The sequence below is a fragment of the Mauremys reevesii genome, linkage group 8 (assembly GCF_016161935.1).
Source record: "Mauremys reevesii isolate NIE-2019 linkage group 8, ASM1616193v1, whole genome shotgun sequence".
Taxonomy (NCBI): domain Eukaryota; kingdom Metazoa; phylum Chordata; order Testudines; family Geoemydidae; genus Mauremys; species Mauremys reevesii.
The window spans coordinates 20,337,097-20,358,796 of NC_052630.1; the positions used below are offsets into that span (position 1 = coordinate 20,337,097).

General features: G+C 47.9%; 1 protein-coding gene across 12 annotated transcripts in view; it reads right to left on the reverse strand.

Moving 5' to 3' along the window:
• Positions 1 to 21,700, reverse strand: part of SH3PXD2B (SH3 and PX domains 2B) — a 130,101-nt gene that overhangs the window by 44,904 nt on the left and 63,497 nt on the right. For all 12 annotated transcript variants that reach the window (XM_039485402.1, XM_039485401.1, XM_039485404.1 and 9 more), the window contains one exon: positions 18,771 to 18,846. In XM_039485402.1, the coding sequence (XP_039341336.1) occupies positions 18,771 to 18,846 (76 nt within the window). The remainder of the gene's footprint in view (positions 1 to 18,770; positions 18,847 to 21,700) is intronic.

Genomic DNA, 21,700 nt, shown 5'->3' on the forward strand with positions numbered 1-21,700 from the left:
AAGGGCATATCTACACTGTGGAAACTACATGGGCATAGCTAGGTCACCACAGCTATGCCAGCATAAGCCCAGAGTATAGACGCAGACCTACTTGAGCGATGGTAGCGAGGGCAACAGAATCATTCTTCTACTGACATAGATGCATCTACACTGTGGGTTAGGTCAGCACAGCTATGGCGCTTAGGGGAGCATTTTTCCATACTCCTGCCCAACATAAGAAAAATCCGACCGAATTCCCCAACCAGATGTGTCCTCATGTGCGTGTCTAGGAGGTGGTAGAATGGCTTGTATCACTTCAGAGCACACTTGGAGCGCCACCCCTCCCAGGAATCTAACCATTGCTAAATCAAAAGGTACAAACAGCCACTGTGGTTTTGGAGATTAACATGCTGGGGTCTGTCTCCCAAGTCTCATTTTTACAGTTCAGTTGCCAAACAAGATCAGCATACATGTGGTCATGGTTTTTTGTCTGTTTATGCACTCCCAGAGGGCGGTCCTCTCCCAACAGACTGCAATGGATGTGGCAGCCTCAAAACATGACCCTGTGCAGGGGTCTTCCAGATGTTCTCCCTCTCCCCCAATCTCTGTTTCACCCTTTTTGTAACCTCTAGCAAAGAAGATGACGACAAAAGACCGAGGGCTCAATTCCCAATGCACACAATTACTAAAAATGCGGGGGCAAGTCAGCTATATTTTGATCCAATGTACCAGAATCAACAATTTGCCATTATGCAATTTTCAAATACACACCCAATGTTTATAAACCACAGACACCCATGCCAACCTCCTACTGCCTGTTTGGGAACAGACTGCCATGGCTGGAGGTCAAGGGGGAGTTTTTGCTAATCGTGCTTCACCCCCACCAAAACTCTCCAGTTAGATAGGAGGAGTTTGCTTGGGATTTCTGGTTTTTTTCTCCCCTCCAGCACCAAATAAAAAGAATTGTTGCTTGGATTTTCCAGATAGCCTAAGGGAATTAGGCACCCAATCCACCTAAACTTCACTGGGAGTCGGGAGTTTGGCTCCTTTGAAAATCCAAGCCCAAGTGTAAAATATCAAAACATTTTAACATTAGAAGGGTGAAAGACAGAAAAGATGCAAAGGTCTCGGGGTGGCCTGTGAGCTTTAAGGGCGCTTGGAGATTTGCAAGCACATAGGAAACCAGGAACTGGAATGGAGAGGAGGAGACGGGGGTGAACAGGAGAGTAGGAAGAAGCAAAGACAGATATTAGTTTGCTTGAGTTGTCAATAACCCTGACTTCAGACCCCAAAAGAGGGTGTGTGCTAACAAAAAGAAGGGGAGTGGAGGGAGTTAAGAGTGGATTTTAATTTGTGGGAAGTGGGGAAAAGCAATCTGTGGTTTGGCCTACAAAGAACAGTTATATTGGCATTGCTATGTCAGGCAGGGGTGTGGAAAAAATCCACAGAATTATGTCAGCAAAAACCCTAGTGTAGATGCAGCTAGGCTGATGGAAGAGCACTTCTGTTCAGGAGGTGGTGTTCCTACACCGACAGAAAACCTCCTCCGGTCAGCATATGCTGCTTCTACACTAGGGGGCTACAGCTATGGTGGTATAGGCTCTGTAGTGTAGATGTACCTTTTGTTCAATAGTCACGTTACATCTACAGCACGGAGACTATATTGGTATAGCTAGGTTGTCGTAACTGTGCCTGCATAAGCCTGTAGTGTAGATACAACCTACATTGACAGAGGGGGGTTTCCCCATCAGTGCACGAACACCATTTCCCTGAGCAACACTAGTTAGATCAACAGAAGCATTCTCCCGTTGACCTAGCTGCATTGACACCAAGGCTTAGGTTGGCCTCAGCTGCATGGATTTTTCACACCTCTGAGAGCTGTAACTATGTCGCCCTTCATCTTAGGTATTAACCAGGCCACGGTTAACCCCTTTGTAAAGGCAAGCGTGGATACTCCCCAAACGTTTGTTCCAGGCTTCTAACATTTGCATTTTACCCTAGATCTTAACTGGACGTCAGAATGTGTAGTGTAGACAAAGCCTTGGACAGAGGGTCTCTCTCTTTGTAGCTCCTGAATGGAGCGGGTCCCCAGAGCCAGACTTGTGGGATTGCAGATCAGATTCAGACCCTATCGGGCTTTCCTTCCTGTCTGGGGTTTATTTTTATTCTCCTTTAAAGGAATCCTTCAGCTACTCCATTTCCTCCCCTCTCACTTGTGGCTCAGGCCGTTTTTCTTTGAAGTCTAATGAGTCCTAAAAGCTTCAATCTGCCTTTGATGAGCACAACTTCTCCACTGTTTAAAGAGACACAGGCCCCTAGCAAAGAGATCATGAAAGAGATATGCGTTTACGTAGGAGGGAGAAACCTGCCCCCCACATTGAGCTAGAACAGACACAAATCCCAATTCAAAGTGTCACAACTCAAGACTGCACTAACTCCTTTAAATCCCAGCTGTTAGCTTTCATATTGTAATTTAAACCACTGCAGCTATTGCCCAATTGCTGGGACCAATAACACATGTCTCAGAACTTCCAGCCTTCCAGGAGCTTTCAGGATTTGAATTGGCGCTTTCAGGTTTGATGGTGAGATAATCATCACGCAAAAGCCAACTCTACCCCCTGAATTAAGGGGAGTTTTAGTGCTTGAGAAAAGTGAGAGATTTGCACTGTTGGCAGGTGCTGTGCAAGCTATCTCCCGCCGACAGCTCTGGAGATGCACCTTAATCCTGGTCTCCCTCCTTCACCCCTCAAGCAATGAATAAGCAGTAGAATTGGTTTTATAAAAATACTGTACCTCAGCATCCAGCTGGGATGGAAATTAAACCAGCATCATGAACACCTGTGACATGAGCTGCCATTTGAATCCACTCTCAAGCCCCAGAAGGAGATTTAGCCCCGACACTAAAATACCTTCCTCCACTCATCTCTCCATCACCTACACACACACCTTGGAGTTACCCATTCTTTTCGTTCCCCCACCCCAAGGCCACCACCATACCAGCGAAGATCAACCAGATGGTTACCAATGCTACTCTTTCACTGATCAGGATGATCACGGTTGAGAAACCTGAAATACTCTCTCTTCCAATGGGCTACCATCACATGCTCCATGGAGTAAATAGCACATCCCCATCATGCATGCACATTTTCACATGAGTATTCGTGGCTCAGCTATTATTCCTGAACAAGACTAGAAAACCAAACCAAACCATGGTAGAGGCTTGCATAGCTCTTAGCTGCACTAGGATGGCTCCACCCTGCACTATTCCCTCACAAGGGCCAGGACATTGCTAAAATGCTTCCTTCTCCAATCTGGTCTTTAGTTCTTGCAGATTAGTAGCTTGGAAAGTATTTATTGCTAAAATACCAGGGAGGGATGGGGCAGGAATGACCAGCCTCTAGTTAATTTCCTTGCCATGGGTGACTACTATTTTTTTCCCCAGCAGGCAAGTAAATTATCAATAGTTATTCATTCATATCAGCCATCAAGGTAAAAAAATGGGTAAGTAGATTTTCTGCCTGGATTCTTATTTTAATGATGATTTCACAAAGATTAATGGGTCAAAAAGGTTTTGTTGACTGTCATTAGAAATCGGAATTTAATTTGTAACTTGTCAGTGTGCCGAGATGTAATTGCTGATGGGCACATTATAAATGTCTAAAACAAACAAACCTCCAAGAGGAACATTTAAATGTTAAACAAACAAATAAATGGAGATCTAAAAATTATTTCAGTGACTGAATACACAAACCTTCAACAAATTCCCTTCCCTTCTCACATTTGCATTTCTCCCAGTTCTAATGCTTCCCAAACAGAAAATTTATTTTTAATAAAAAGTTGATTTACATCAAAATGCCTAATTAGCAAAAAGCAGAATCTCTCCATGCTGACAAGAACAGCTATAAAATCCTGACTTGCTGAGAGAGAGAGACACACACAGACACACACAAAATGTTGCCTTGCTACTGTCTGGGCTGGAGAAGTGAGCTAGTCCTGAATGGGCATGTACTGGAGGTCACACCGTGCAGAGGACACTGTTTTGTTCTAAAATGGCATCCTCCATGTGGCAAAAGTGCTGTTCCATCATAATCTGGCCCCACTACATCACTGGCTTGGAGAGAAACGGTGGGCTTATGGCTGAATCAGTGGGATGGGAGCTTGAAGACCTGGGTTCAGGATTTTGCACTGAGCCCTTGGACACTCATCACTTATTCACATCTGTAAAATGGGGATAAGAATGCTGCCCTGTGAGACTTAATTAGGTGGTTTGAGATCCTCAGATGCTAGAGAAATCCACAGTATGAATAAAGCAATCACAATACTTCACATCAGATTCCATCCCATCTCTACCTTGAAGTCATTTGGCTGCCTCAGAGTTTTTAAGAGCCTTTAATATGGTACTTGGCTCACTTCCCTATCCTACAGGTCTGCTGGGTGGTTTATTTCTTCTCCCCCTTGCACCAAATTCCTTTGTGCCCAGGAGAGCAGCAGGGCTGCAGTAGGCACAGCAGGTGAGATTAGGGCACAGGGTTTACAGAAGCTAAAAGAAATGCAGCTGGAGAGAAACAGGGAGATGGGCCAAGGCAAAAGGGAAATTAGTTTTGACAAATACACTGGCTTGTTGGAATAGGGCCAGAAGAGCAATAAGTAAAATCAAAAGGGTAGACGTAGACATAGGTACATTGCAGAAAAGCGCATGATTACTGGGTCAGTCATTGGAGGATGTATACTAGCTCCAATCAGTAAGGTAATAGTGGGTAGAGTAACAGGAAGTAACAACTCTGCACTATAGGACACCAGTGAAGAAGGGGAAAAGGGAAGGGATGATGTCTCCCCAGTACAAACAATTTCAAAGTTGGCAGCATGATGCTGGAGAAAAGACAGTTACCTTTTCCGTAACTGGTGTTCTTCGAGATATGTTGCTCATATCTATTCCACAATAGGTGTGCGTGCTCAACACGTGCACTGATGTTGGAAGTTTTTCCCCTAGCAGTAACCGTAGGGGAGCGCCCCTAACGACCCCTGGAGTGATGCCTCTACGGTGTGGTATAAGGGGCGCTGCACGCTCCCCCCACCCTCAGTTCCTTCTTGCCAGACAACTCAGACAGAGTGGAAGGAGGGCGGGGTGTGGATTAGACATGAGCAACACATCTCGAAGAACACCAGTTACGGAAAAGGTAACTGTCTTTTCTGCTTCGAGTGGTTGCTCCTGTGTATTCCACAATAGGTAATTCCAGGCTATATTTGTTGGAGGTGGGTAGGAGTTCACAAACTCTCGGGACGGAGCACAGGCCTGCTGAACCCAGTGTCTGCCCTGGTCTGGGAGATGATCGCATAATTTGAGGTGAATGTGTGAACTGAAGACCATGTGGCAGCCCTGCAAATGTCCTGAATGGGGACATGGCTAAATGTGGAAGTACGCGTCCTGCAGATCGAGGGCGGCATACCAGTCCCTGGGATCCAGGGAGAGGATGATGGAGGCTAGAGACACCATGCGCAACTTGAGATTTACCATGTACTGGTTCAGGCCTTGCAGGTCCAGGATGGACCTGAGCTCCCCTTTGGGATAAGAAAGTTGCGGGAGTACTACTCCTTATGTTTGAACTCCACTGGCACCACTTCCACCGCTCCTAGGCCAAGGAGCCGCCCCCTTTCTGCTCTAGCAGGGCCTCATGAAAGGGGTCCCCCAGGAGGGATGGGGGCGGAGGGTGGTTGGGCGGGGTAGAGGTAAACTGGAGGGTGTAGCCCCAGGGTGTTGATGACCCAATGGTCTGAAGTCAACCACGACCACTCCGGGAGAAAAGCACACAACTGGTTGGAGAAGGGAAGCTTTATTGTGGGTGGATCCCTGGTGTGAACTGGTAGGTCGCCCCCGGGCATCCTGTCAAAACTGACATTTCCCCAACTGTTTACCCTTGGAGGACCCAGGCTTGAGGGGCAGATCGGGTCTGCCTCTGCGGGCGTTTCTTATAGTCCCAAATCTTTTTATAACGGGGCTCATATTTAGAGTGGGTGGCCTGGGTGGGAGCCTGCTGAGGCTTAATCTTGGGCCTAGCCAGAGCTGGGACATAGAGGCCAAGTGTCTTAAGTGTAGTGAGGGAGTCTTTCAGGCTGCGCAGTTTCACGTCCATCTGTTCCGCAAACAGGGCCTTGCCATCGAATGGGAGGTCCTGCAAGGAGTTCTGCACCTCACTGGACAGCCCAGACAGCAGGAGCCACGACGCCCTTCTCATGGACACTGCGGAGGCCATGGACCTTGCAGCCGTATCCCTAGCATCCAACACTGCCTGCAAGGTTGCCCTGGCAGCCGCTGTACCCTCCTCCACCAGAGCTTTGAACTCCTTCCTCTCACGTTCCTGGAGAGAGTCCTCAAATTTGGGTAGAGAGCCCCACAAGTTGAACTCATACTGACCCAGGAGAGCCTGATGGTTCGCCACCCTTAACTGGAAACTCGAGGACGAATAAACCTTTCTCCCAAATAAGTCCAGCTTCCTTGAGTCTTTATTTTTCAGAGTAGGGGCTGGTTGGCCCTGCCTCTCCCTTTGGTTGACCAACTTGACCACCAGGGAGTTGGGGGCAGGGTGGGTGTACAGGTATTCATGCCCCTTGGTGGGCACAAAGTACTTCTGTTTCGCCCTCTTAGAGATGGGAGGCATATATATATATATAGAGAGAGAGAGATACCTATCTCATAGAGCTGGAAGGGACCCCGAAAGCTCATCGAGTCCAGCCCCCTGCCTTCACTAGCAGGACCAAGTACTAATTTTGCCCCAAATCCCTAAGTGGCCCCCTCAAGGATTGAACTCACAACCCTGGGTTTAGCAGGCCAATGCTCAAACCACTGAGCTATCCCTCCCCAAGGAAGCCAGGGTTTGACACAAGGCATTTGAAATTTTTGCTACCCCTTTGCAGAGTGGAAGGGCCATGCTGCCCAGTACCAAGGCTGATAGGATGTTGAAGAGGGAGTCTGAGGGTTCCTCCACCTCCTCGGCCTGAAGGTTGAGGCTTGATGCCACCCTTTTCAATATTTCCTGGTGGGCCTTAGAGTCCTCCTATGGAACAGAGGGAGGAGGAGCCATAATCGCCTCATCAGGGGAGAATGAGGATGCAGTCGCGGTACTCTGTGTACCCACCGGGTACTGCTAGGGGGGAAATTTCCGGCACCGGTGCACGTGGCGAGCACACACACCTGTTGTGGAACACACATGAGCAATCACTCGAAGAAGCAGCATGAACATTGGGGAGAAAGGAAGGAGCACCATCTCCAATGTGAAACACTATCAAGCCAGACAAGAGCAAGGACAACTCCTCCTAATCTCTCAAACTCAACAAAATTGAATTTGGTTACGGAAAAAAAAAGCTAGCTCTCGTTTATAAGCACTTTTGGACAAGACTCTCTTTAATTACCATTTAATCTCAACGTCTCTGTGTAGTGATGCCTCTAGAATCAGAGAAATGTAGGACCGGAAGGGACTTTAATAAGTCCTGTCCCCTGCACTGAGGCAAGACAAAGAATTATATAGACCATCCCTGACAGATGTTTGTCAAACATGTCTAATCTCCATCCACAGAAATTCCATAACCTCCCCAAGCAATTTGTTCCAGTGTTTAACTCCCCTCACAGTTAGGAAGTTCTGCCTAATGTCTAACCTAAATCTCCTTTGCTGCAATTTAAGCCCATTACTTCTTGTTCTATCCTAAGTGGTTAAGGAGAACAATTTATCACCCTTCTCTTATAATGACCTTTTATGCACTTGAAGATTTATGTCCCACCTCAGTCTTCTCTTCTCCAGACTAAACAAACCCAATTTTTTCCAAACATCAACCCCAAAACAATACAATAAATACTTCGCTCCTATACAGACCTTTCCAGACATCTCCAAGCAAGAAGTATAAATAACCACAGGGGGGTTGCAATAGCAATTCACAGCACACCTCTCCCCACACCCACCACCAGACAGAGAAATGGGGAAATCAGCATTTGCACACCATTTAGGATGGACTCAGAAGGTGTTTGAAGGGCAGTCTATGCACATCTTCATCCTGCTGTTCTCTCCCCCTCCCACCCACCCCCACCCTCTTCAAATCAAAGCTAAGTACTGTAACTTTTATGCATTACACAGCACCCAGCTGCCAAGAGCTGCCATTCCAATCTCCTACTGCTGCCAAGTTATCCGGACTACTCAGAGATTAAAGGGTTTCTGCCAAAACAAATGAGGCTTTTAGCTACCTGAAGAAAAGATGAATTCAAAAAGAAAAGGAGCAGAACAGACTTCTGATGATTTTCTGTACTGAGTCAATTTATTTATTTATTTATTTATTTTGTTAAAAAGAGTTAGAGTCAACACACCCACCCACACGGAGATAAAGCAGCTTCTTGGGTTTGCATTTCCCTCCTAGTGGGTACCATGCACTTACATCCCACAGAGCTAAGGATGGTCGGTCAGAATGGCTGCACAAACAGCAAGTTCTTAAATGGGGGCCTGAGGATGGGGTGGCTCTGCTATGCACAAACCCCACCACAAAGTCCATCATTTGGCCACATGCGTAGAGCTTCTAAGGGCTTGTCTACACAGGCACTTTACAGCGCTGCAATTTTCTCACTCGTGTGGTGTGAAAAAACACACCCGAGCACAGCAAGTTTCAGCGCTGTAAAGTGCCAGTACAGACAGTGCACCAATGGCAGTGCCAGCTACACCCCTTGTGGAGGTGGGTTTTTTAGAGAGCTGGGAGAGCTCTCTCCCAGAGCTGTGCCGTGACAGCGCTTCTAATGTTGCCAGTGAAGAGGTGCCCTAAGCCAGCATGAAGTAGCCTGTCTCTTCAGCTCAGCAGAGTCAGAGCAGACAGTGGTCGATCTCAGAGATGCGAGGTGGGTGAGGTAATATCTTTTATTGGACCAACTTCTGTTGGTGAGAGACACAAGCTTTCGAGTTTACAAAGAGCTCTTCTTCAGGTCTCCGCATTGGACTGGAATCACAGCTCTGGCCACGCAGCTATTTTATGCTCTCCCCCATTCCCTCTCTGACTTACCCCCGGGGCTATTTGATACAATCTAAATAGCTCTGAAGCTTCCTTCCATTTCCTTTCCATAACTGCAATGAGCTACTGAAAATAAAAGGAGGGAGACTTTATGGCTGTTTGCCCCATAGGGATGCGGGAAGCCTGTAAAATCACAGGAGAGCACCACTCTCAATCCTACCTCAAAGCCAGCTGCAGTCTTGAGACCACCTTCTGAGCCACTGGAAACACCTTCAATTGGACACGGCTCACAAAGTCCTTTCAACAGGAGACACTCCTTCCACTCCAAGAGAGCTCTCCTACACCCCAACTGCTTTGCTCAGCTGAATGGCTCCCTTCCTCCCATCTCATCCAGAACTAGGCATCCCAAACCTCACCCCTCTACCATCCACCTCAATCCCCAGTGGTCATGCACACACTCAGGCAAGGGCCCTAAGATACCAGTCAGGAATTCTGGGCCCAGGTCTGCACTGAGAACCAGGGTTGATGAATCACCATCATGGGGGCTTTGGTTTATCCGCTGGCCACCACATCCCTGCTAATCCCCATGAACACACATACACATGTGGACTCTTCAGCAAATAGGTGGCACTGGAGAGCAGAGCAGAGGCTCCTCCCTCCCCTTCATGCTGACCATCCTCTCTCTCAGATCATTAATCACGGCTTTACGTCCACAGATGGTGCTGGCAGGCAGGAGTCAGGAGCATTGGCAAAATCCTGAGAGAGGGCATTGAGGATGGGAAAGAAAGAGGCAGGAGAGACGACACAGGTAGAGCTGTGTGCGAGTCTAAATGGGTTAGCTGGAGTCACCGCAGGTCATGATCAAGATACATTGGCAGAGCTGTACGAGACTTACACAGAAGGATCAAAATCTGCCTTTAGAAGACATGCTCAGAACACGGCAATCGTCCCCTCTTCCCTGCCTCCCCAGCTACAACATTCTGGGAAAACCCATAGCCACTTCCTCAGTGCTGAAGGCAGGGCAGCAGACAAGCAGCTCTTCTGGTAGTAATTATGCAACAGTTTTCAAATGCTGCTAACTGATCGAGTTGCTGAGTCATTATTTCACATTAGCTGCCTGGCCTAATGCCCAAGCACAGAGACACATATGCACAAGCCTGCAGGACAAAGAGATTGCACAATAACAAAAGGCGGCATATCCAAGCAGGGAGAAAGCAGCCTTCCTGCACTTCCAAGTGACTGCTCAGCAATGGGGCACTCCCAGCACACACAGGTCTGACTAGGCAAGAAGCAGACACAAAATGGGGCACATCTTTCACCACCACTGTAGGGCCTGAGCCCTGTCTATACTACAGCTTCAACAGTTGCTACCACAAAGGGAGCTGGCAGAGTAGGCACCGGCAGTGAGCCACCAGTGACCAGCAGAAATAAGAGCCAGAGAAGATTCATCCCTAGCAGTTGAGGACCCAAGGAGACCAGAGACACACTTTGCCTTTAAAAACTCTAATGGAGCCCTTCTCCCTGCTTTACAACCCAATTGCCAGGGGCCTTGCTGTGGCAAACCACTGAAGGAAACGCCTTACGTAGCCCATTAAAGCCCCCTCACTCTTATTTGACTGACTGATTTATTTGATTGATTGATTGATTGATTGATTTACAGGTTGTGCTGTAGCAGGTCTAGAGCGGGGGGCTGTAAAGTGACCCAAAGCAGACCCTCTATGGCAAGCATGCTACCTCTTCAGGTCCCACCTACCCAGTACAGGGATTGGGAAATATCAGGGCAGATGGTGGGAGAGGGGCTGACAGGCAATTACCCCCAGCTGTGCAGGAGACACCCTGGGGGCAGGAGGACAGCCCACAAGAGAGAAATTAGCCTCTAAAAAAGGCCAGGTGAGCGAAGGGGACAGTGTATTCTGTTCCATCCCACTGGAATTCTCAAGCAAAGGTCAGAGTCATACTGGGGAAGAGGGAGTGGAGGGAAAGGAAAGTTGCAGAGGCATTTCAGCCAGCAACGTGGTTGTGGCTCCCATTAAGCTAAAGACTGTTACTCGATCCTGAGCGAGTGGGAGGGGCAGAGAACCATAAATGTATCACAAAGCTGATCAGAGCCATTAAAGAAGCCAGATACTTCGAGAGCGGAAAAACGTCTGACTCTCGTTTTACCCTGAAGGACTCCCTCCGACTCGGAAAGAATTCGCTTCTCTACACCTTTCAAATCACATCCAGATTTCCTCTGGCACGGGCTCCAATTCACTTTAAAAACCGTGCACGGTCGGTCCCCAGAAGGAGAAGCCAGTCCCTAGTTCCACTCCTGGAATGGGCAGGCACGTGGGGGAATAGAACACTTCCCAAAACCTCCATAGGAGCCTTGGATTTAGCAGCAGGCTGGCAAACTTCTGAAGCGAGTGAATGCCTTGGCCCTGCAGTACAAGGAAGGGATGACTTTGCGTGGGGGCTGCTTGCATTTATGGCTGTTCCTGGGTGTGCCATAAACATGGAGGTTTATAGGGATGTGTACTGTGACCTGATACATAGGAGCACTCTAAAGGATCTCAAGGAGACTCAGAATAAGGCCAGCTACGATTCCCAGCATGCTAATGGTTACAGTGGAGGGAGTTCAGTCTTAGACCTAGTCCCACTCATGTGCTTCACGCTTGTAAAAGGTGGAGAAAGCAGCAGCCATTCTGAGAGACAAAAGGAAAGACTCCCCTGTACCATATTCCTCAGCCAGAAGGATGGGATTGGAGACACAAGGCCTCCAGAGAGGGAGGGTAAGAGGAGGGGAGCTCTCCAGACTCCATCAGACCCGTTGACCATCTGTGAGACTGGGGAAAAAGGATTTCCCCCCAAAACAGACTGGTATCAGGATGGTGAGACAATAAAATGCATTATTTAGGATGGCTCAGTGGAGAATGTGTTTCACTTTTATGCATTCTAGGAGACAAACCTCAGTATCTCTGCTTCCTGGGTGGTGAAGAGGGATTTGCTCAGGTGTACTGCCTCCACCACTGGCAGATCCGTGGAACAGTGATGATAGGACTTCCTTTCACGCATCTAGACTGCGAGGAAGGAGCCCAGCAGGAGACTGCTGCAGAGATGGACAGCGAGAGCAAACACGGGATAGGAGGGAATGGCAGTCTTCTACCTAATGAAGTCAGCATGATTCCTGGAAACCCACCAAATTCAGCAACTGGTGTTGAAAGCTCAGAAGTGGAAGTGCATGGAGAGGAGACCTACTCAAGACTTCACCAACAGTCCCACCCATGATCTTCTCTTCACTGAAGAGCTCACCATCTGCAATAAGGCAGCAAAACACTTGTGATAGTTTCCTCTTAATTACTAGGCTGGGTCTGAGACACCTGAGACAGCTGTGACCAGTGGACTGATCACAGGATTAGGTCCCAGAAACTCTGTTCTATTGCCAGCTCTAGAGTACCCTGTGGGGTCTGGGGAAATCACTTAACCTTGTCTGGAAATGGGGAATAATCATATTCATCTATCTAACTCCCAGGTCCCTTGTGGAGAGCTGTTAATATTTGCAGATAAAAAGTTTCCAAAGTGCAAGTATTGTTCTGATGCTGGATCAGAGAGGGATGGGGTGGGGGGTAGAAAGGAGACAACATTCTGGTTTCTTAAAATGTATCCTATTAAATCCTTTTCTTCCTTTGGACTTTGCTGCCGTCTCTTGCTTAAGCTTCCTAAAAAGCAATTTCACAACCAAAAGTAGCTGAGCCTCACACAACCCCTCCTTGCAGAGATTCACGCTTCCAGAAAAGCAGACCGGCTGGAATAGGCTCTGGGCCACTTGGGTTGTGCGGAGCTTGGAAGGCTCCACTTGCCTTATAAAAGCCGTTTCCTGAAAGATCTGGCACGTCCTTTACACAACTGGCCCAACTGAGCTCATTTGTTTTCCTAGTTAATTCTTTCCTGGGGTCCCCATCTCATCATCCCTCAGCCAGCAAATGTGTAACCCTTAGCGCGTGAACTTCTCCAGGCAGGGACTGGGTCTTTGTGTGTATAATGCACAGCATAGAATTGATACTCAGCAACCAGCAACTGTTCACTGGGGACTTTGTCTCCGAGCCAGGCTGATAGATTTCCAAAGCTTTGCACAATCCCCCCATAACATTTCATATGCATTAGTCAATGCAACTTCATTCCTCCTGCCATAAGAGTCCATCTTAGCATTAACAGTGTCCTGTGAGCTAGGACTAGCCAGAGGTGTGTCATGGGGTCATGAGGGCAGCATCCCTCAAAACAACAATCACAAGAAGGACCTGCCACTGACTCGATGCCAGCACACAAGCAGCTAGGAGTCCACCTCTCAACTCTTCTGCATGGCAGGAAATGGAATTTTCGGCATAGTGCCTGAATGCTGTCAGACTCAGTGGCCTTGGAGGACATATTCTTAGTCTGTTAGTGGTATCACAGAAGCACCCAAGACATGCTACAGGCAAGTGCTATCCAGATATATAGCCTGAGAGAATCTCTCCTCCAGAGAGCTCACAGTCTATCCTTGTCTTTCCCATCTGTTTCTCTCAAGAACTCAACTTTATTACTGTTCCATCTGTTTTAGAGTGGGGGTGGGGTGGGGAGAAGAGAGGGTGGGAATTACATCCTTGCAAGGATATTCTCTGGGAAGAGCTGAGACCTACTTTAAGTCTGAAGGCTCTAAGTCTCCTCTAGCGACTTCAAAGAATGAGTCAAATCCCACAAGGAAAATAAAGCTACGATAACTAAACAAAAGCAAAAGCAGAAGAACAAAATTCCTAGGGGTTGGATGCTGTAAAATAAGCATTAATAATGGGACCACTTCCCCCTCCAGGAAAATATTCTGACAGACACTGAAGGATGGGAATCTCTTCAGTTCCTGTGGGTGACCCTGAGTTCGAGACAATTACAGGTTTGCTAAGAATGCTACAGGCCGCAGGACATATAGAATAGCAGGAGATATTTTGCAGGACTTCAGAGGCCACACATCTAACATTACCATAGGCAGCTTCCCAGAAAGCAGCATATTTCACTCAGACCATTGGAGCCAAATCACCACTGGTAATGAAATTCAGATGCTAAAATGCTCCTCAAATGAGGGAGTGAAGAAAAGTAAGCTATAGATGTCACTGGTTTCTCAGGCCTGAACCAAGTCAAAAACCCAGCAAGCCTAAGTTTCACCATATATTGGATGCATGAGATTCAGAGAAACAGACCCTGCTCTGTCTCGCGCTCGACCCATTCTGATTATGCATCTTGAGGGAAACAGCACAAAATCTCGAGCTTTACAATAAGTAAAACAACATGTTGCCATCTCAAGCTGGGAAAGAGGAGACCTGAACCAGAATAAATACTCCACGATTCCTGTACCTGACAATTCTACCAGCTACTAATAGACTTTTCTAAGCCAAACCAACACCTCTCTCAGGAGGCAAACCTTGCCAATAAGCCACCTCACCAGCTACATAAGACCATGTGACTAACTCCATAAGCCAACTCAACAGATAGCTACTGTCTCCTTGCTACACATGCCAAAGGAAACGCTGCAGAAGCTACAGACCTCACACTGCTTAACAGCAGCTACCCTCAAGTGAGAGAATTTAGCAGCCCCGTGTGATTAGACAGATGCGAGTCTGATGTACCTAGTGAACATTGTGCAGGAGACAACCAGGAGAGTACCCCACTATAAGATGTTCACACCATAGCTACCCATTGTTCTTTGCCAGCACGTGAAAGCAGGAAAGGTGAAATCCAACAATATTCATTATCCACCATCCCTATCACTCTACTTCTGTGATGGGCATGCAACAGCTGCAAGTGTCAAGGAAAGCCTCTGGGAGGAGTATGGACTGAGAGTGACTGAAACCTGTAGAGAAGGCTGGGGAGGACATGAATACAGGAGTAAGATGTACAGTTCGAGGCAGAGACTATTTCACCTTGAGTCAGGAGATGGGGCCTGTCTCCAGAGTACAATTTGTTTTCTCCCCTGCTCCCACATTAGCACCTTTTCTCACCAGGCAACTCAGTCCTAGGTGGCTTGGGAGGGAGAGGGGTGAAGCACCTAAAAATATGCATATTCTAGGCCAGGGGTCGGCAACCTTTCAGAAATGGTGCACGGAGTCTTCATTTATTCACTCTAATTTAAGGTTTTGTGTGCCAGTAATATATTTTAACGTTTTTAGAAGGTCTCTTTCTATAAGTCTTGTCATAAACAGTTAGTTAAGGGTTAAGGTTTTGTTTTCGACCTGTAAAGGGTTAACAAGCAGTACCTGTGGACACCTGACCAGAGGACCAATCAGGGACAAGATAATTTCAAATCCCTGTGGAGGGAAGTTTTTTTTTCCTGTTCTTTGTTTTTTGGAGAGTCTCTCTTGGGAATTAAGAGAGTCCAGACATCTTAATCAAGTCCTCCCAGGTTGCTGAAATAAATTCTTCTATTCAAGCTAGTGAGTATTAGCAAGGAACTAGTAGTCTTATACTTTTAATTCTGTATTTGCAATTCTGTGTTTTGCTATAGAATTTCTTTAAGTCTGTACTGTTATTGCTTTTACTGAGAAAGAGGGGAGGGGGAATTCTAAACTATTGTTGTATGTAAAGTAAATAAGGTTTTTAAAATGTTTAAGAAGCTTCATTTAAAATTAAATAAAAATGCAGAGCCCCCGGACCAGTGGCCAGGACCCGGTCAATGTGAGTGCCACTGAAAATCAGCTAGCGTGCCGCCTTTGGCACACGTGCCATAAGTTGCCTACCCCTGTTCTAGGCATTGCTAAAGCACTCATGACCATAATATGTAGCTCAACTGGCATTATAATATCTCCTCCCAAACCAAACATCATCCTCATGACCCTCTGGAACTATGTAGGCCTTTGTCCAAACATCACCACCACACCTAAGCCAATTTGCAATAGAGATGGACCCCATATTGACATCTTGACATCACATGCTCCTGGACTCCGAAGAGGTTCAGAATCTGAATTGGTAAATTGCATCTCAGACCTTCAGCTCTGGAACTTGCTTCCCCCAGTTGCTTTGACTTTTGAAACCTTCTGAGCACACTGCAAGGCCCATCTGTCTTCCACAGCTTTGAGGACTGAAGGGTTTACAGGGATAACTGGGGGTCCTGGGACTAGGATGAATTTTCTTGGGTGCGCAACATCAGGCCGGCTGTTTGGCTGTACCTGGAGATGGATTATTTTAGTCTATTGCGTGGGGGCCCAGAGCAGTGGGCTGGACACCGGTGACTGCTATTTTATAAAGTTGAAATAAGTGCACACACAGCCCATGGAGCGATGTCAGTGTGGCTCAAGGCCCAGGCTCTACCTCCTGACAGCTCCAACCCTTTTCCACTAAATCCCAATGGAGAGTCATTTAATAGAGGGGAACTTTCTCAGTTTGAATGAGCAGCAATGAAATTAACGAGTGAGGCTGTGAAATGCAACACGCTTGGGGCAGCCACTCTGGACCCCAATCCCCATCTTTCAAAAATAGCAGCGTTTTGATGGGACGAGTAGGGATTCTTCACAAACTGAAAGCAGTCAAACTGTATTCCCTATTTTTCCAAGTCATGCCTTCTGCCAATTTGGCTTCCCCCACTGGCAGGAAAAAGTTGCACAGCAGTGCCTTTTCCTCTATATTAATGTCAGACTTGCTCTGGTTTTGCTGATGCTACAATCAGGGAAGAAGCCAGAACCAGAAATGCCTCCCTGGGCAACCCAGACCCAGTTTCTTACCTACAAATATGCCCTGGCTCATGAAGAAGAATAAAACAGAGTCTTTATGCTGCTTGGAGGAAAGGAAGCCCATGTCTACACTGCAATAGGAGGTGAGATTGCTGGCATGCCCATGCTAGCTTTAATCTAGCTAGCAGGGCTAAAAATAGCAGTGAAGACACAGCAGCATGGACCATGGAAAGGGTTATACATACCCGGGGTCCCCCAGTGGGCTGGAACAGCCCACGCTGAAGCCTGTGCTACTGCATCTTCCCTGGTATTTTTAGCCATGCTCTCTAGATTAAAGCTAGTGCAGGAACATCAGCCCACGCTGCAGTGTAGACATACCTTAAACATCTGCATTTCCATAAAACATCATAATGGCTTGCACTAAATATACTTGTTGCATTCTCTGGAAGTGTTTAAAGTATCATCCATTTTCATTAGCTCCTTGGAAAAAAGTTTATGTGGTCAAATCTATTGGCTGTGGGTATATGAAAGACTCTCAGGGGCCCCACTCCCTGGCAATTTTAGGGCTACATTTTCAAAAGCAGCAGCAATGTGTCACAAAACGACCACATGCACCCATTAGGTCAGATGTGGGCAAACTATGGCCCGTGGGCCGGATCCGGCCCACGGCATTGCTACCCCTGTGGTGCTGCGAGCCCCGTGCCGCTCTGGGAAGCAGCCCCTGGGGAAGGGTGCCCCTGGGGAAGGGTGGGGGGAGCAGAGGGCTCCGTGCACTGCCCTCGCCTGCAGGCAACGCCCTCCGCGGCTCCCATTGGCCGGGAACGGGGAAGCGCAGCCAATGGGAGCTTCAGGTGAGGTACCCGCAGGCGAGGGCAGCACGTAGAGCCCTCTGCCTCCCCCTCCCCAGAGGCCACAGGGACATGGTGCCAGCCGCTTCCAGGAGCAGTGCGGTGTGGGGCCAGGGCAGGCAGGGAGCCTGTCTTAGCCCCGCTGTGCGCCACTGCCACCCCGGAACCTCCAGGTAAGCGGTGCCGGGCCAGAGCCCACACCCTGAACCTCTCCTGCATCCTGCACCCCAACCCCGTTGCACCCCTCCTGCACCCCAACCTCCTGCCCTGAACCCCCACCGCACCCCCCTGCACTCCAACCCCCTACCCTGAGGCCCCTGCCACACCTCTGCTGCACCCCAACCCCGTCCTGAGCCCCTTGCCACACACCCTGACACCCCAACCCCTTGCCCTGAGCCCCTTCCTGTGCCCTAAACCCTTGCCCTGAGCCTCTTCCTGCATACCGCACCCCCCCCACGCCCTGCACTCCCTCCCACACCCAAACCCCCTGCCCCAGCCCTACATTCATGGCCCTGCACGCAATTTCCCCACCCAGATGTGGCCCTCAGGCCAAAAAGTTTGCCCACCCCTGCATTAGGTCCAAAATGAGTAATTATACAGATTACTTTGGACACATGAACGCCCATTTGCATAGTTGCATGTTGGATTTGCGGGGCAGCTGCTGCACCATATACATCTCAATTTGGAAAACTGCTCCTTAAAATTGCAGGAGAAAGTTACAGCTGTCTACCTGTTTCAGTATTACATTTCTGTGGGATTGCTTTTAAGGTCTCTCTGCACTTCTGCACTTTAACTGGAGTTACACTCAGTTGCAAACTGCACAGAACAGTTCCTGGGGAGCCACAGCTCCTGGCTCTGTTGGGGGTGTCGATACTGAAACCCACTGGTCTGTCCTAGGAGCTACCTACAGAGCTTGTGAAGACAGGATTGCTTACCTAAAACATGGGTGTCTTCTGGGGGCAGTGGCTATGTATTTGCCATTCAGGATGGGCAGAAACCAATGCCTAAACATTGCAGAGTCTCCGAGTTCGAAGCTGATTGTGGGCTGCAGCCCTGGGAACTGAGGAGTTTAATACTTAATTTGCATATTACTAAAAATAGTCCCATGTTCATTTTAATGCAGAGGATGCAGGCATCTGAAGTTTCAAATTCACATGTTGTTCAAGACTCCAACCTTTAAGTCATACCTATGTGTGCACTGGGAGCTGGTAACAAGACCTTTTCTTAGTCTGGCCCCCTTGAATGTATTTTGTCAAAACCAGAGTTTATCTTCAATGGAATCCATCCTACTCACCTGGCAGAAAGGGGATGATCCTTTGTTTGGGGTCCTTCTGCCCTCCTTCCATTGGGAACTTGTCCAACATCTGCATCTAAAAAAAAAAAAAAAGAGGGGGGGAGAGACACAAGATAGGATTTAAAAACAAAATGTTAAAGTAACGAACAACTATTCAGTGGGAGGAGAGACTGAAATGAAGCCAATTCTCCATGCCAATACAGGTGAGTCTTGGCTGTCTGCACATAACCGCATTAAATCGAGTTAGGTTCTGAGGGTAGGGCTGGCACCATGTCTCCACAGCAATGAGGGAGAAGTCGTTGTACATTCCAAGGGGCTCCAGCAACGCCAGGGCTCAGATGGACCCTCTCGCAATTTTCTAGTTTTCCTTTATGTTCCAGGTCCAACTCACGTTTCACCATGTGTGCACTTATTCACAGTTTGCATTTCACTCAGTGTGAACTGGGAAGTCAACGTGTCTCTTTTTTTTTTTTTAAACAACAAACATATACAAACCGGGCTTAAAACTACTAGCAACCACCCTCACGACTACTGACTACTTTGAAAACCCTCTAGTGGATTTATCTAAAAAAGAGCTTGGTCCATTTTTGCAGTTCGTACAATTTGCAAGCACTGGCTGGGACAAGAAGGCGGGAAAGACGAGAAGGGTTAAGATTCACCCTCCTTATTGAAGGCTCTGGTATCATGACCTTTCTTCTCCATTAGGATTGTGTCTGTACCCTAGGAGAATGCTCCAGGGATGTCAATGGGAGTGGAGGGCACTCAGTTTCTCCTGGCTGCTCCAGTCATCTTGCAGGAAGGGGTTCCAAGTACATCACAGCCTCCATGGCTGTCATAACCTTAGATAATTTAGGAGTACGAAGAACAGGACTCTCTTCGGTCTTTTATTTAGGTCATCTTGTCCAATTAAACAATTTTAATAGGGCCCTTCTTCGGCACACCAAAGGGAGAGTGCGCACAAAGGGCTTCACTAGCATTTTTTTTTAGGTATGGATTTCTAAGACCTCTGGATGGGGAAGCACTTTAGTTCTCAACACTGCAAAAATCAGCAGCTTTGTGTGTACATGCGCACATGTGTGCGTACATATGTGCAAGAGGGAACAAAAAATAGGGACAGATCTAATTCCCTTGACTCTTCTATTAATGTAAGGGATTTTGGCTATAAATGCAGCTGCCAGCTACCATTTGATTCCACAGTAAAGAAACCCTACAACCAACTTTGACTGTACTGCAGCTAAAGAACACATATGCACTATTAAGCAAGTCAGCATGGCCCAAGGGAATGAGCACAGGCTCAGAAGTCAGAGATCTAATCCTGGCTCTGACACTGAGTCATTATATGGCCTTAGGCATGTCACTTACCTTACCTGTGGTTCTGTTTCCCCCACACATATAAATGAGGGATATTTAAACTCTCCTCTACCACCTCTGAGTCCCAGCCCTGTGCTTTAACCACAAAGGCATGCTTCCAGAAATGCCTTCACTACTCTTCCCTCACTTGCACCACTCTCCAGTGATGGAAGCACAGCGGTGTCCCAAAATGCAGTCCCACATCTGGACTCTCAAACGGGCAACCTCTTGGTAGCCATGTAGAAAAGTACAGAATTAAACTCCATTGCAACAACCAATGGCCCAGTTCCATAAGCAAACCCTACAGACAACAACAATCCTCTAGCGCAGTGTTTCCCAAACTTGGGATGCTGCTTGTGTAGGGAAAGCCCCTGGCGGGCCGGGCCGGTTTGTTTACCACAGGTCCAGCCGATGGCGGCTCCCACTGGCCGCAGTTCACTGCTCCAGGCCAATGGGAGCTGCTGGAAGCAGCGGCCAGTACGTCCCTCAGCCTGCACCACTTCCAGCAGCTCCCATTGGCCTAGAGCAGCGAACCGCGGCCAGTGGGAGCCGCGATCAGCCGGATCTGCAGACGTGGCAGGTAAACAAACCGGCCCGGCCCCCAGGGGGCTTTCCCTACACAAGCGGCATCCCAAGTTTGGGAAACACTGCTCTAGAGCAACCCTGGGGGCTGTGAGCAGGTTTCAAAGGGTCCACCACACAGAGCCAACATTACACCTGCTGGGGCCTGGGGCAGAAAGCCAGAGCCCCTTTGCATGGGGCTGAATCCCGAGGCCCTGAGCCCCGCCACTCGGGGCTGAAGCTGAGGCCTGAGCAGTGTAGCATTGCAGGGGCCCCTGTGGCATGGGGCCCCAGGCAACTGCCCTGCTTGCTACCCTCTAATGCCAGCCCTTGCTTTTACATGCAGAAAACTGGTTGCTGTGGCACAGGTGGGCTGGGGAGATTTTATAACACGTTGGAGTGGGCCTCGGAAAGCAAAAGCTTGAGAACCCCTGCTGTAGAGAGCAACAGGGCACAGGGGTTATTTTTCATCAAATGGAAAAATCTGAAGTCCATTTATTTTCAAGATCCATCTTTCATTAAAGCATTGTATATTGGCACAGACAAAGGTTAACAAAGTATATGATGAAATGTTAAGTTTTATGTATCAATTAAACTCTGATGGCCCATGATGAATACAATAGAACAAAGTGTTGCTCTCACGGATTCCAAATAAGGATGTATCCGTAGTAACGCGCACACAGAGAAGAACAGAAAGGAAGGATGGTCCCCTGGGGCTCGGCAGAGCCAGGTTGAATTCCCTGCTCCACAGACTTCCTGTGTGACCTTACGCAAGTCACAGTCTCTTTGCTCTAGTGTCCCCATCTGTAAAATAGGGACAATACTTCCCTATTCTGCAGGGATGCTCTGACACATTAAAGATTGTGAGGTGCTCAGATTGTCCAGTAATGGGAGCCATGTAAGTACCTATGATAGTTATTGGTTTGTTTTTATAACTACATGCAGGCACATTAGTCACTGTGAAATAATACTAAACCTGTGATTTTCTGTAGGTCCTACACAAATATAATGCCATGTTC